The 16,792-nt window shown below is 41.7% G+C and overlaps 2 protein-coding genes across 3 annotated transcripts in view; both read right to left on the bottom strand.

Annotated features, from left to right (window-relative positions):
- Positions 1-2,365, bottom strand: part of eml6 (EMAP like 6) — a 115,448-nt gene extending 113,083 nt beyond the window's left edge. Inside the window, exons 1-2 of the mRNA XM_088934406.1 lie at positions 1,850-2,365; positions 869-1,072 (exon numbers count right to left, since the gene is read on the bottom strand). Coding sequence (XP_088790532.1) covers positions 869-1,065 — 197 coding nt within the window. The 5' untranslated portion in view covers positions 1,066-1,072; positions 1,850-2,365. The remainder of the gene's footprint in view (positions 1-868; positions 1,073-1,849) is intronic.
- Positions 2,366-11,564: 9,199 nt separating this feature from the next.
- sptbn1 (spectrin, beta, non-erythrocytic 1) overlaps positions 11,565-16,792 on the bottom strand; it is a 111,936-nt gene continuing 106,708 nt past the window's right edge. For both annotated transcript variants that reach the window (XM_088934404.1, XM_088934405.1), the window contains 4 exons: positions 14,970-15,184; positions 13,838-14,011; positions 13,345-13,387; positions 11,565-13,019 (listed from right to left, as the gene is read on the bottom strand). In XM_088934404.1, coding sequence (XP_088790530.1) covers positions 12,804-13,019; positions 13,345-13,387; positions 13,838-14,011; positions 14,970-15,184 — 648 coding nt within the window. In that variant the 3' untranslated portion in view covers positions 11,565-12,803. The remainder of the gene's footprint in view (positions 13,020-13,344; positions 13,388-13,837; positions 14,012-14,969; positions 15,185-16,792) is intronic.

Here is a 16,792-nt window from a genome sequence, read left to right as displayed (position 1 = left end):
ATCTGCATTGCAAGCCGGTAACACTACTGCCAAAAGAGGGGGAAAACCGTTTCTGAAGCTCAAGAATTCAAGTGAAGAATTAAAAGTGCATACAGCATATATTTACAAAGTGTACATGATGTTAACAAATTTACAGGCTGAAGAATGCAAGGCAGAGGCTAATACTTGGTATTTACTATTTCACTACAGTAACAGCATGATTGCTCTAAAAAAAAACACAAGCTTTCCAGTTTTGTCACCGATGTGGAACTACACCTACCTGCGATTAAAAAATCGCCTACTACTCTACTCGAAAAACATCTTCCCGAAGCAAAGCAGCGACGAGTAACGTTGTTATCACCTCCCCTGCACCATCCACACACGCTGGTTTACACAAAGGCACAAAAACACACAAGTGAAAAGCAGATAATCGAAAGGGTTTCTGTATGCGTCGATAAAAAAGAACCGCGCCATCCATCAGAGGTGTTTACCACGAAGACCAGTAGCGAAATGACAGCGAACTGTCAGGTTACCGATTTACAACCAAAGAGATGGAGCGGATTGCATTCTGCAGGACGGCACCTCGCCGCATCCTCAATCACGAAGTCCCTCTCCACTATAAATTGAAACACCCTGTGCCACTCGAGTACTTTTGGGTTCATCAGGTTGCAAACGACTCGTTAAAGGGAGAAAAAAGAAACCCTTCGCTGTTTTCAGTAACTTACCGGGTCCGTCTTTACTATTACTGGGGGCAATGTGCCGAAACACCCGTCTGGCTGTCGGTACCTCGCAAAAAGCTGGATCTGGAAACCGGTTTTTTTTGGGGGGGGAAGCGCGGCGCGACCGGGAGAGAGAGAGGTGCGAGTCGACTCCGCGTCTCACGGCTTACCTGATAATGTCGTCGTTGTGTCCCAGATAAAACTTCTGGCTGTGCTCTCGGGTGTTGTACACCACCCCGACTCCCGCCACGAAGTACACGACCTCCTTGCCGGCGGTGTAGTACAGGTTATTGCGGCACTGGTGACCCCTGTAGCCGTAGACCCACTCCAGTCGCAGCTGGCAGCGGGGAGCGGTCCGGTCCGCCATGATAAATCTGACAATCGGTAATGATCAGTTACGTTGGGCAGCACAACTTTTCAGATATTTCCTCTCCGAAAGAACAGCACCAGCGGCACAAACACGGCGGGTTTTACACCCTGACCTGACAGCTAGTCCAGTGCATGTTTGAAAACGTCTGGTCTTTTCGCAGGCATTAAACATTTAGCCCACACCACTGAAACTCTAGCCCTGCTCTTCACCAGTAATCAGTTCTTCCCTATTAATGTTAAAAATAAAATCCTATTAAGATCCAAAAAGTGAAAAGCGTCTTTTAAAATATTATACAATATATTCCTAGTGTCCCTAAAACTTAACGCGATATTTATTCGTTGCTCTCGTATTTATGCCGTGCATTATTTCAGAAAGCGTCTGATAATTAACTTTTCCCCCCCGCCCTTGCTAAAGATCTGCGGTTTACTCACACCATTGAAAAAAAAAAGCTGTCCCCTTAGAGATCTCCTTCTTTAAAAAAAAAACATGTTAATGAGCGTTTAACCCCCCTGTGTCAAACAGACTCACGATTAAATGCAAATGCAAATGCAAATGCAAATACACTGGGGGGGGGGGGGGGGGGTGGAGACACATCACCAAAGATGCACAAATTAGTAAAAAGACTGCAAGGACATAATCCGCACGCTAATCCCCACATCCTCTCATCAGCCATCATAATTGCACCGTGCCCGCACACTTCACGAACACGGGCTGCAGCTGCTTGTGTGCCCCTCTCTCTCTGTATAGATTTAAATACGTATGAAATCAAAGAAACATTTACCAAAACAGGCCGAGCGCTGTGTCAGACTGCCACCATTCATAAATCTGCTGGAGGAGAGTCCCCTCGGTGACCCAGCCGCGATGTGCGGAGGAGGTCCGGGCTGAGACCGTCTTCACTGGCAGCGAGCAGCCTGTCTCGGCAACTACTACGCGAACAGCCCGCCTCGCCTCCCCCCCCCCGGCGAGGACGCCCCGGAATGCAAATTTTTCGTTAACTTCGTTGCAGCGCCAAATAATTAAACGGCTTCCGACCACAGCCTCCCTCGGCGCGTCTCCCCTCCTTAATCCGCATCTCAAATGGATGTTGTTGTCGTTTTCCCTGTTTTTAGAGAGAAGAGGGATTTCGGACTCGGTTAGAGGAACATTGCGCGTCAAATGATTATAAGCGGGGTCCTGGAGAGAAATAAATAGATAAAAACAATGCAATACAAGAACAAATAACAATAAAAACCAAAAACAAACAAACCAAATAACGCCACGGAAACCTTATGTTGCGAAACACATCGGAGAAGAAAACTTGACGTAGGGGGGATAGCATTCAAGGGTAATTCCAGCTGGTATCTTTGCGTAATGTTTTCGAGAATAGGTGCTCTGGTTTCTAGGTGAACGCAGCACTTGGTTACCACGACGCCATGAGGGCAGACGCTGTCGGTAAGAGCTGCTGGCCGCAAGAGGTCATGGGTATTGGAGTTTTTAAAAAGCTATCTGCTCGTTACCCGTCAGGTAAATAGGACACGCCGAGGACTACGGCTCCCAGCATGCTTTGCTAGAGTGTTGTCCAAGGTCCTTAAACCAAGGAAACCGAAGACGAATTGAGACAGTCGTTTGCAATTAAAACAAACAGTGCTATCGACGCCGTGGACAAACAAAGAGAAAGCAGAGTGATTCATGTGCACAAAAATCAGAAAATTGCAAGACATAAGTACTGTTCTCAGCTGCTGTCATTATCTTGCGAAGGCATTACTGTATGTAGGTTTCCTTCGTTGTAAAGGGTAGGTAAATGTGCATTGCCACTGCCTTCTCTATTAGCTAAATGAATGCCTGGTTATGGTTGAAATTAATATATTAAATTATTAAATTAATTCATAATAACTCATAATAAAAACACGAATGGTTTCTTCAACACATTAACAAACAAATCTTTCTCACGTTTTTTTTTTATTCACGTATGTTATCAGTGACTGTTAGTCATTGCGAAGACATGTCTAGCCTTCACTTTTGCACTATACGATTGATACTATTTAAATCATTATACGCTCTCATTTACTTCAAATGCATCGGTCCAGTTACAGGTTCATGAAATCTTTCATTTTCGTTCTTAGCACCAAACAGTTTCTAGGAGGCATTTTGGGTTAAATTACGTGATGTACAAATTCTGTCTTTTCTCGAGAATACATTACCCATCACAATTTTAAAATGTTTAGATTATCATTTCATAAGAATGTGAATGTATAAAAAGTAACACTACCTAATAATGCATGGGAAATAAGTTAATAAAATACAGTAGAAAAAATTTGAATTTGCCTGAAAACAACATAATTTCTGCTGCAGTAACCTAACAAAATTGTTCAGCCACAAGGCACCAGGAAACACACTAATAATTAAAAGCTCTGCACTTCTCTGATGATGTTTTACTAATGCTTGTAATGGCATCAGTTTGCGCTTGGTAAACCCAAGCAGAAAAAAGCTTAAAAGTATTATAATTCCAGCTTGGCATTGATGTGTATAGTTTGTTAATACTATCTCAGGTATGAACATCTTCCATTCAAAATGTATAGTAGTCACATTTATTCTTTGTTATTTTTCCACATTCCTGAACTTTGCCATGGAGATGCAGCAAGGCTCATTTTTTTCACAGACAGGCCTCCCGCATGAAATACAGCAGATATCTGCTCACGTAAAGGTCAGATAATGGGAACACGCGTAGCACGCGTAGCCATTAAAAATAAAAATAAAAAACTGACTGTGCAAAGGCATGCTTCATTTTGTCTGTTTATTCAGTCCAAGTAAAAAAAAAAACGAAAAAAAGCCCTGAAGGAATATAATTATATTTACATAACATTTTGCTTTAGCTGACATTCCACTGCAACTAGAGGAGTCTTTTCTGTATGCAGGGCCAGCAGGTGTTTCTCTTTTGTTTAATAGTAGTCCAAATTTTGTCTTGGCTGAAGCTAAATTAGTCTGATGTTCTCCTAAGCTAAATAGCCCATGGTTCAAGCAATTTGCTGGGATGTCAGGTATATTATAATGGATTATGTACTGAGAGCACGTAAGACCACCAGACCTGTATAATGACTTGGCAAATCATGCATGGGATTAATAATGCTAATGTAAACTGCCCAGACTACAAATGGGCTTCAGTCGGCCTCGCTAAATCTTAATTAGCCAAATGTCAGTGCATTTTGACTTGGGGATTTTGTTACAAAATGGGATTTGAACTATGAAAAGATTATTTTAAGAAGCACTTGTATCTGGGTAGCCCTCGAGTTTGCATGGGAAAAAATGAAACAATTTGCCAGCGACTCTTTAACCATGTCATCCTCGAAGGCATGCCGTGTATCGACTGCATAATCTGGAGCAGAACGGGCTTCCGATCTTGAATTCCTCTGTTTGGCTTTTACCAGTTACCCTGCTTTGTATCCAACAACACATCTGCAGGCTGAGTCATCCAAGTTAATTACCTCACTGACTGAGGAGACATTGCCAAAATGTGTCATGGTACTTCCCCCCCCAGCCTCCTTGATTTGCAAATTAAGTCATTAGTGGCAGATGTTGAATGTAATAATGTAATGAATAAACATGTAGTTTTGGTTCATTCCTAGTACTGTAGATTAATAGATGCCTTGGTATTGCAACATATTTATACTGGAGTCTGAATAGAGCTTTAATATTTCAAGAGAATTCCTAGCGAATAGTTTGACCTACAGTACAGAATTGCTGTGCTGTGACCACAGGCAAGTATATTGTATGTCCCAATATAGTTCCACACTCACAGCAAGCAAGTATTTTTAGCAAAAGCAGTCTTATAACTTAGTAAGCCATAAATCAGTCACGCCGTTGTTGTGTTTTTGCTGTTTCTTTCATATTTTGCTTATTGCAGTATATGCAATTTGACAGCTTTTTAACATTTGTTTCTGTCTTGTCAGTTTTAATAGAGCCAAATAGCATAACTGCTTTCCATTGGTCTCTGGTCTCGGTTCTTTGAGTTACATTGCAAGTAAAAAAAAAAGTTTTGACCAATTTTATTGACCAGCCACATGGATGGACGTTGTCTTGTAATTGCATCATTCTGCCTGCTGCCATGTGTGGGCAAACAACATAAACGGGTTAATAGCAAATCGTATGTGGATAACTAAAGGCTGTCAGGCTGTGACAAATAAAGCAAGAGTAATCTAATTAAACACAAATTAATGCATACCTGGATCCTTACTCATGTTCTGTGTCAATGTTGTAGGAGGTAGTGCAGTTACCATTGTTGTACCATGTTTTATCAGACACAGTCGATGATTTTCAAGCCCATCAACCTGTTCACTTCCTGAAGTGCTTGGGGCAGTTGGGGCTGGACATGCATGAATGCACAACCGGTTGTGTCTTTGTTTTAGTCTGGAATGAAAATGCTGGTTCCCCAGTGCAAGCCCAAGGGTAGATACACTAGCCTGCCAGTGCCCTGCAGTCCTGCATGTACGTACCTCATATGTTTCTGGACCTGTAGGTTCACAGTAAGCCAAGGAACGTACTTAGCCTCACTCAACCAACTTCATAACTAGGACAAATTCGCTGGCAAGACTGGATTCGTGCCAGTGTGCTCTCTCACTCAGTAGTATGATCATTGGTTGCATATAAACCTTTTACAGTTACCTTGCATTACTTATAACACAATTGTACTGTTAACCGTAAGCTAAAATCATGTAATAGGTTGAAAAATGGCTAATATATCAGTGCAGGCTAATTTAATTAAAAACATGTGGGGATTTTTCTTGCACAATCACTTTTTTTCTGAAGAACTGTAGAGAAATTAATGGATGGTTAAAAAAATTAAGTTAGCGGCATGTATACAGTATTTCATGACCTGGATTCTGTTTTTGTAAAGGAATAGTGATGGAGGAGTCCCTCAGTCCTGTGTACCTACATTATCCTGTCTCTTATTTCTGGAAAAAACACAGGAACTGTAGTGCGTGACCCTACACTGGTGTGGGGGTCGTGGGGTAATATTAGAGCAATCTTCCCAGACTGTTTGGTTGGATCAAAGCGATTCTAAGTTATTGCTTATGGCAGATTTCCCTAAATTACCTGAAAACAACTCAAAATCAAAAGAATGGACAAGGTCTTCAGTGTGTATCCATAGTTATTGCACTGTACAACAAACACACTGTTATTAAGTCTAATTCTGTTCTCTTTATGTTTTGCTGTATATCAGATGACAAGGTTTTCATAGTATTGATTTGTCCAATATATTAGTGCAAGCTACCGAAATTAAAAACGTGTGAGTTGATTTGACAATGATTAGAAATAAAATGAAGAACACTACAAATTCATAGGGTACAAATGAGAAACTTTATACTTGAAATGTAATTTTTGAAACCAGTTTTATGTTTCCAACTGTTTATAGCACACGTTGTTAATCGTCGTCACTCTACAGTCAAGAGATCATAAAATCACAGAATTAATGATGGGTTATTAGCCATTTGTTAGTAACATTATAGACTGACCAAGATATATTCTGCAAATAACTCTAGGGTAAAGGTTAGGCTTATCCTCATCATTCTCATTCATGAAAGTTCTCAAGACCACAAGTATTTATCCATAGGCATTTGGGTCAATGCTATTGAAATACATTGCTGTTGGAATGTCCACACACTTTTCATATTTCACCAGCAGTGATAAGTGTCGTGTCACATGGTCTCAATACACTCTACAGTCTCTTATGTTTTTCAACATACAATGGCACTGGCTCATGGGGCCTTGAGGTCCAATAGGGGAGACCTGTGCAAGCAAGGAGAAATTTATCTATGCATTCACAGCAAGAACAAAAAACAAAAAGAAAAAAACAAAGTTATTTATTACAGTTTATTGAGTTAGATATATAGATCACTAATCTGTTGTCACATTATCATGGAGGTTACCAGGTTACATTCTGTGATGTGTTTGGCCATGATGGCAAGGAGTGGTTTAAACAGTGAATGAAGTCCGTATTCAGTAGGGCTGTCTTTCACAGCCTAGTCTTGGGTATGTCTGTCAGCTTGCACTGACAGGGCTGTCACATCTGCCTTCAGATGATCTGCATTTGGCTTTGATCAGTTAATAAAGCACTAATCTACTTAATGAAGTCCTACCACTGCATTTCTGTACACCATTTCGTTACTGATGTCCCCTGAAATTTCAGGCTTTATTACCAGCAGTGTATTGGCACTGCTGGAGAAAATGTCTTTTAGAAAGTAATTCAATAAAAGTTACACATTACTCATGTAAGGGATCACAAATCAAAGTTTTTTTTTCTTGTAAAAAGATAAAAACATTGGAAGGTTACAAGAAAAGCAGGAGAGAGCAGTTGCTTTTGGAGGTAACTTGACTATAGGATTCACACAATTGCTCTAGAATATACTGTACAATCACTGAAGACAGTACCTTTTTCAAATTCATGATACCCTGACTTTATTTATGAAATATTTATTCATTTATTTGCCCGACGTTTTTGTCAACAGCAACTTAATTTTGTACCCATTATTTGAATTACTGAAGTAATTTTAGCAAAGTACCCAGTGAAAGGGTATTGTGTCCCATGCAGGATATTAATCCAAAACCTTCAATCTATAAAAGTTAGACTACTTTCAATGACTGGCATCACAGATTGAAACTGAAATATTGTATTACAAGTAACAGTGCTTCATAAGTAGCTAGGTAGGCACCCCTGTGTCTGCTCGAGTTCAGATAAAAAAAAGACCCAAACAGGTAAATCTTATGATGTGTTGGAAAAGAAAGGAGGTAACACAGCCAAGTTAGGAAGTTCATAATGTAACAAAAAAACACAAGATTTCATGTTAGAGCTCCATGGGTGTGTTTTTGAAGCCCCGCAATTATAGCAATTAGACTTGTGTAAAAACCCCTTCGTCCACCAGTTGAAAACCCTGCCATACGCTGCACGAGTTTATCCTCCGGGCAAGGCCCAGTCTCGTGTTCTGGCCTTGGATTAGTTTAGTATCCACTGGGATTTTTTTAAGCAAGATTGTGTAGACAGGTAATGCATACTGCTTATCAGATCTCGGGTCGTATCAGACCGAAATGACTGGAATGTGACAAGCTAGATACTCTTTTATATAGACAGAAATAATCAGTTAGCAATGACAGTTAACATTGTTGCCTTACAGGTATTGGGTCCTGGACCTGATTCTGGACTGGGACGACACCTGTGTGGAGTCTGCATGGTCTGTCGAGGTCCATATGGGTTTTCGATAGGTCCCCTAGCTTCCTTCTGCAGGCCGAAAACGGGTTGTTTAGCATCTTTAAATTGTCTTCCTAAGATAAGTTAAGTTAAGATAAGTTCCTATGTTACTGAAGCTTAAGCAAGATTGCACCTGAGCAGCATCAGATACTGTTTTCAACAGTTTATGGTGAATTAATTGCCCTACTGAAATGCTACGGTTTATCTGAGCTTAGCACCAGCAGTGATCATGTAATTATCCCCTTCATCCACTTTATTAGTCTGTCCATTCATTTTCTTCCAATTCAGGGTCGTGGGGCAGCCGGAGCCTATCCCAGCAAGCAACGGACGCAAGGCAGGGTACACACTAGAAGGGCTGCCAGTCGATCGCTGGACTTAAAAGTATAAATCTTACAACCACCAAAGAACCAAGTGGCGTAGCTGGTTTTAATCACATTTAAAACATATTACAGAGATGAGGTAAGCCAATAACATTTCCAAAAAAATGTAGCCCAGTCACCTGCAAAGATGGTTTTGCTGATATCCTTTATAATTTTGTTCCACTTCCTGGTTTTAAGATTCCTTGGCCTTAAGCTTTGCCTTATGGTCACTTATTAACCTCTACTTGAGACTGTAACAAGAGATTCAGTTCAGTTATACTCTTGCTCCCTCTTTTGGTGAGCATGAATCAAACTCCAGCAACAGATACTGTACAAGCCTGTGGAATTCCATAAGAGAAAATACAGAACATCCCTCAGGGTCTTGCCCACAATAGAAAAAGAACACAAATGCTGAGAGAACCCTCAATTTGGATAGAGCAATTAGTCATGCTGCCACTCCCAATGTACAGGATTACCGACTTCCAAGAGATAGAACAACTAAGCTTTACATCAGTAATTTTGAAGAACACGTGTGCATCTTTCCTTGTTTTTGTTTGGATATCATATGTAGTGAGAAAAGTGCTAAAGTCCATAACTGAATTCAAGGACAGGAAGGAAATGAAAGGTCACCGTCATTATTTTCCTTTAATATGCCTTTGTCTTCTTATTTATTGTTAGCAAGAGGAAAAATATCCTTGTTATTTTATTTTAGCGATCCCGACTGCATTCTTTCCTTCCCAGTTATGTTCATAAAGCAGTCCACTGTAATGCCACGCACCGGAGGAGACAGAGGCACATGAGGATGGATTGGGAGGCTGCTGATGGTGCCACCCACTCACAGTCTCTCTGTACCCACTGGATGAGCATGGCAGAGTAAGATAAGATCACTTTATTAGCCCTATACAATTTCTTGCATTAGGAATTTGTCTTTTTGCATACCCCAACTTGCTCTCCTTGAGACACACAGACAGGGAGAGAAGCTTGGGGTCAGAGCGCAGGGTCAGCTGTTTAAACAGCCCCCCTGGAGCAGTTGGGGTTAAGGGCCTCGCTCAGTAGGACTCCTCTGCTGGCCATGGGATTTGAGCCAGCAACCTTCCAGCCACAGGCGCAGATCCTTAGCCACGGTGCCACTGCTCCGCCCTCTAGAGTAGCATTCAATTTACCTTCTAACAATAATGACCACTGCCGAGTGAAAAGCCCAGCACATCAGTGAATTACCTTTCCTTTTACTACAGCACAACTCAGCACAGCTTTGGCATTTAGAATACAGAGAGCACCTTGTGCCCTCCTTGCATGGGGGATGAGTGCATTCTGAGAAACTCTCCTTTCTTTTAGTTTTGACCCATACTACCCCTGTCCTTGAGAGAAGTAGCAAATGAATGAACCTATAAATAACATGTTTTTTAAAGAGCGGCTATGCACATACCTACTGCATGTATTTATACATCAAAAGAATTTTTTTTTCTTGGCAGACTCAAAGCTGAAGTCACAATCTGAAACCACAGATTGTTAATGTATTATTCATGAAAATCCTTCTCCATCTTGCTCCTAGCTGCTAGTAGCCTTGATGGGTTCCTGGTGAGCTTTTTGGAAGTCAATTAAAACTAGACAGCAGGGTATCAGTAATCCCCTAAATAATTCATCATATGCAGCCTGTCTTTAATAAAGCAATCCAGTCTCCCTAACACTTAAATCTGTCTCCAAATAAAATAATTTGCATCCTATTTCTGCCTTATTAAAATAGCAAAATCTGAGATGCTTGTTTGTAAAACCACATTTCAATCCCATGAAAGGTGTGAAGTCTACAGCTGTCTTAAACTGAAAGAACTGAGTATTTTTTCCATATTTAAAGAAAATATATACTGTATATATATTCTGAGGTCTATAATCATTGAGCTCTGGGAGGAAATAAAATGTAAATGGGAGAACATTATAATGTCTATAGGTTCTAGAAGTAATAAAATTATTATGCTCAGGAGCTTAACGGCATTACAGTGCCAGCTTCAATACACGACCTGAAAAACAATCAAGAGCAGTGCAGATGACCTTAACCTGAATAGCACAGCACACAGGCCCACCGCAGAGAAGCAGTCCGCCTCACAGTAAGTCACACTGTAGCACTCGAGGTGCTGAATTCCAGTCACAGGTTAGCCCCCAAGCACACTCATGCTTAACAGGGAAACGCACCAGGATGTCATTGTGGATACACTCGTGATTCGTCTTTTCCTTGGGATATTATTCAGATTGTGAGTCAACTTAAAATTCATATATGTATGCCGTCAGACTGCAAGACTTACCAATAGTAGAAAGGGGACAAGGGCTGCTTTTCACAACAAGGGCTTTGCATGCCTCCTTGTGCATCTAATTTATAATGTAGAGAAATGCCAGTCAGTCTCCACTTACTTTACACAGTACAGATCCAACTCATGAAATGCAAGCAAATACACACAGGGAAAAAGGCAATCTGCTCTTTACCTTAACTACGGGGCAGCCCAAGTGGTTAGTCAGCACAATCGGGACAGCTTTCGATCGATCTCATCTGTGCTGGCTGTCACCTACATGTGTATTACATCAGGGGTCTCCAGCCCTGGTGATCCTCTATCAGTACAGTAGGTCAACCTGTTAATGATTAGGAAGATGTTTAAACTATTGATCTATTAACGAAATAATCAAGTTTAATGAAGCAGAGTGTGGTCCTCAAAGATCTTCTGTTTTTTTGTTCCAAATGACTTAATTGAAGACCTCACCTGTTGAACTGACCCTGGTTAAATTGCTCCTCAGAGACCCATGACTTGTAACCTGTGAAACCTGCTGGACTGGGGCTCTCCTAGCCCTTGGCAGGAGATCCCAGCAGTTCCTCATTTACAGACAGCACCCGAGTCAAATCCTGGACACAAAGATTCATTTCACAGACACGCTAATTTTTAAAAGCATTTTAATGACATCGCACATATTTAACGGAGAGGGTAAAGGTCTACAGGTGCAGATCCATATATCTGAAAGCCACGCCCCTTTTACTACACGGCTACAGGCCTGGTCAATTGCAAGGAGTTCATTCCTATCATGTCGTTTTTTTCTTTTGATTGTGCAATAAGATGAAAATTTTCATTACAATAGTTACAGTGACAGAGAAATGCACACTATGTATCAAATAGCAAGATAATGTAGCAAAAAATTATAACACGCAGTGCTATAGCCAACAAGCAAGCAACCGTTTTGAGTAACATTACTTTTTTTCCAGTAAATGCTTTTTTTTCCACTTGTCCACTTAACATCGATGCTTTAAAGTGTTTATTATACATCTAGTTTTTTATACTCTGTACTAGAATTATTTGAAACATACATTATAATGCAACTGAAGAACAACAACAAAAACAAAAAAGAAAAAAAAAGTTCCAAAATTACAGATTTAAAATTTATTCAGTATACTAGTCCTCCTTATATATTCACCATACTTACTGGTCATAATCACTGTGTAAGAGCCCAGCACGTATGGTTTAGTAGCTGACACTTGATTATTATGGTTTTGTATCCAAATTAACACATGGTTATACTAAGTATTAGCAAAGACGATACACCTTCGTGAAAGCCTATAGTGGATGGAAGGTTTATTAGTCAAGACCCAGCATAACTATCTCATTAAATGGAATTCAACATGAGTGTTTTTATTATATTGGAATTTTACAGAATCAAAAGGAATTGTTCTGAAGCACCGCTGCCTTGCCTACCAACAGCAAAAAGGATGTAACTGTGTTTTCAAGACAGCCTCACAAAATTGAGGAAATGCTTAAATATCCAGACCCTAGAAACTACATACATTTTATTTTTTAAAAAAAAATCGAAAATCAAATTGGAAGAAAAAAATACGCATAAAAACACAAAACAAGAAAAAAAGGTAACTGGTCCTGTTTCTTTTGAAGTTATTTGTTTTTAGGATGGAAGCTGCCCAACGCACCTCTCACCACAGAGCTTATAATTCTGCCTTTTTTTTTAATTAGTTTCTAAAAACTCGCCAGAAGTTACGTCTAACACCAATTTTGAGGAACATTAGGCACAGAGTGTGGTGTACTCGTTCTGAGCTTGCATGCTGGAATTTCACTGGAGATGGAAGAGGCGTCGCGCCCGCACAGCCTGCTGGGAAGGCCCCCGGGCTCCGCTCATTTCTTCTTGCTGAAGAGGCTGAACCTCTTCTCCTTGTCCTTCTCCTTGTCCTTCTCCCTCTTGCCTGGACTCGACTCGGTGGTCAGGGTGACGCTGGCGGGCAGCGTCTGCGCCCGGCTCGAGGCTGGGGTGCTCTGGCCGCTGGGAGTCACCTCAGACTTGTCGCTGCTCACGGCCGTGGAGATGGCCTGGATCCAGCTGTTCATTTCCTCCTGCTCGGGCCGGAGACACAAACACATCGGCGTTCGGAAGAGCTCAAGCAGCACGAGAACGGGCAGGCAAGAAGGCAGCTCTAAATGGTCTTGTGGATGGAGCACCAAATGTTAAAACATAACTTTAAACAATGTGCGTCACTGATTTACAGGCGAGCTTTAAGGGGTACACTGCGGCTGAAAATTACATGCGTCTAACTGGAATTTCATCTTTAATTCCCACCCTAGACCAGCCATCTCGCATCTATACATGATGGTAATCCTCCTGAGCTCTCAGAGGGGACCACTGTATCACAGAAACGGCAGTTCAACACACTATACTCACGTCATCTTTGGCTTGGAAGAGATACTCGTTTCCATCAGTCACTCTGTTTTAAAGAAAGAAAGGGAGCAAGACTAAGCCAGATGTTTTTTTTTTCCTTCGCAGTTTTTACCACCTTGTACTGAAACATATTTTGAAGCATTGGACTACATGGACTAAAAGATTAATGCTATTTAGCCAGCCAAAGCAATGAATAAACCGCCAGAACAAAACTTGATATTTTATTGTGGTCATGCATTTCAAGTACTTTAAAACAGCAAACCCAACAATGTGTTAATTCATACAGCATTATATTAATTTCAGTACTTATTCTTTAATATCTACTTGTTGGAAATGAACAAAAACGTGCTTTTCTCTTGATTTTGACATGAGCAGAGAACAAGAATGAACAGCTGAAAAGCACAAGTTACATTACTTGTAATCTGTACTCCGTGTTTTAAAGTTAATTTTCTTACTGCAATGTGCTGTCTCCTTGAGTCAGTGCAGAAAGCGTTACCTTAGCTTGAAGACATGCTTCTTCTTCTTGTAGTCCACTGCCACCTCACACACTGCGTCCTTTAGGCTGATGGGAATTTCGTTATGATATGGAATGCCCTGACTAGCGTTCTTATTGTCTTTGTAGAAACCCATTTCCTGGTTGTTTATCACACAGTATACATTATGCCAGGATCTGAAACAGCACAAAAAACAATCTTACACACAATGAAATACAGACCAAGTGCTCCTGTGAACTTTGTGTTATAAATTTGAATATTTTCAAGACAATTCATAATTCAGTTTGTAAGTCTATTGTTCTTCTTTAGCAAATAAAAACTTGCATTTTGTCATATGCAGAATCATGAGTTCCACAGGGACAATGATTTTAACTCCTTTGTTCCGATGCCGGTCTGTTTTATTTAATTTAAATCCGTATTTAACCAGATGTGTCATCTGAGAACAAACACTGACATTGATTCCCTTGCCAAGAGGCTTTCCAGTGCTGTAGAACAATCACACAAGATGCATCGATAAATAGAAACTATCAGATTATAATGCAGGGAATGAAACTCGCACTTGAAAAATGTGCAAAGGATCGGTCAACACTGATTCAACTATCATTATCATTGCAGTTGTTGTATGTGGCAGAGTGAAAACTGTGCTAAGAAACAGTACTCATTTGGTTGATATCTAGACAGATAAGATCCTAGATTGTAAGATGACACTGACAGCTGCAGTAAGGTGCGAGTGTGCAGGGAGAGTGATCTGACAGTGAGAGCTGCAGTAAGGTGTGAGTGTGCAGGGAGAGTGATTTGACAGTGAGCTGCAGTAAGGTGTGAGTGTGCAGGGAGAGTGATCTGACAGTGAGAGCTGCAGTAAGGTGTGAGTGAGCAGGGAGAGTGATTTGACACCGACAGCTGCAGTAAGGTGTGAGTGTGCAGCGAGAGTGATCTGACAGTGAGAGCTGCAGTAAGGTGTGAGTGAGCAGGGAGAGTGATTTGACAGTGACAGCTGCAGTAAGGTGTGAGTGAGCAGGGAGAGTGATTTGACAGTCATCTGTGATCTGTGATTTGACAGTGAGAGCTGCAGTAAGGCGAGTGTGGGAGATTTGCTCCTTAGGTATGACTTGAACGTAAAGGATCAGGCTCCACCTGCTGGATGCCTTCTTGTTGTGTCCCTCCCACTCGTGCTTGCGATGCAGGAAGCCCTCCATCTGCGCGGAGGGGGAGTCCGATTTGGTGGGCAGGGAGGAGCCCTTGGCTTTCCGGTCCGAAGTGGGAGAGGGGATCGGGCTGGGCTCCTTGGAGCTGGACCTGGGCTCAGCGACTCCATTCACAATGTCGCCTCCGTCCACCGCATCCGTGCCCTGCAAGTCAAACCCCACAGAGGACAGTCCTTAGCGAGAGAGGGAGGTGGACAGGGAGTCGAGGACGAAGAGAGAGAGAGCACTGTGCCAAGCTCACACACAATCTCATTTGACAGGGATCATGCGCAACAGGATCAGAGGCTGTGTATAAACATTTGGTTTTTCCAGAAAAGCTGTCACGACAAGTGAGGATAGCTATTATTCATATGCTAAAATCTCAACGATGTCTAAAGGGGACAATAGTTGAGTGAGCGCCACCTGTGAGACCAAATTTCTAGGAAATACTTATAAAAACACCCCTTAAAGGGTTAGCTTTAAAGACCGAGTATTAGAAAACATTCTGGAAGCATAGAACATAATGGCAAAAAACAAACTTGAAAAGGATATGGGCATTTTTTCGTGCTGTGTAGTTTCAATGTACCCCTTTTAAACATTACGTACTCGATCATAAAGCTCTTTGTGACCGAGCACTAACAAGACTAACTCACAGCTGAGACAGCACGGGCTGAGACAGATCCCTCTTCCCAGGTGTCTGGGAGCAAACTAAACTATCACGATGCCAGTACAGCAGCCTCTAATTGTTAAATCTGTGATCCATTTAACAATTATGCCCTAGGCCCAAACCAGGAAGAGAATCACTCGGGATGAACTCTAGAACTGACTCATCCCAGCGAATGACATGAGGCTCCTCAGTTCTGAAGTTCGCTGATTAAAGTATTAGAAGGAGTGACAACAAAAACTTGTTTTTAAAGTTTCTTACTCCATTCCAAAACGCCAGCTGTTTTTTTGCTGCTGGCTTGGGAAAGCCACCACAGGGCCTCCGGTTTTGCAATGGCCAGAAAAAACTTTAGGTGAACCACAACACCAGTGCATTAGTCCTGTCCATGTGTCACACGGACAGCTGAGGAGACCTGTCCACCCCCTTACAAACTCATACTGAAGGAAGAAAAAGAGTGGGGATGGGGACACCTCAGTTAGAGAGCATGCAAGAAAGAACACAAGAGTTGAGCATGCATGTGATTGTCGCCATCAAGGGAATGTCACCGATACAGCAAGGAGAAAGCCAGAAGGAGGGGAGCAGAAGACTGCGCAAAATAAGCAAACAATTGATTAAATTGCTTGTCATAAGACGTTGTTTTAAGAACCATTAATCATTATTATCATCGTCAATAGGAAGGAAAAGCACATCTCTGTTAAAAGGATTTAGACACCACAGCCACTCAGAGTCTAACACAGCTAGTTACCCCAGTACAGCGACCCCCACCGAGGGCGTGGCCAGTCCTGCGCTCTGGGGGTCTGTGTGTTGCCTCCAGGGCGGCGCCGCACTCGTATGGGCCTAGCGAGTGACTCAAACTGTCCGACCCCGCTCATCGATGAAGATGTCTTCTGAGGCCATCGGGCCCATAAAGCTTTTAGCACTGGAATCCTTGTGGTGCTTCCAGAATAAAGGTCCTTGGATCCCGTTTTTCCCTCGTTTTCATCGCTATTTACCGTTTCTAAGCCTTTGAGAGCATCTTACAGGCTCATATTATAAACCCAAGTGACAGCAGTAACACCAGGCCTGTCACAAAGCTACACTGCGAAAACAGGTTGTAGTGTGATTACTGA

This window comes from Atractosteus spatula, chromosome 15 (genome assembly GCF_055471065.1).
Source record: "Atractosteus spatula isolate fAtrSpa1 chromosome 15, fAtrSpa1.hap1, whole genome shotgun sequence".
Taxonomy (NCBI): domain Eukaryota; kingdom Metazoa; phylum Chordata; class Actinopteri; order Semionotiformes; family Lepisosteidae; genus Atractosteus; species Atractosteus spatula.
This window is presented reverse-complemented; position numbering and strand designations above follow the sequence as displayed.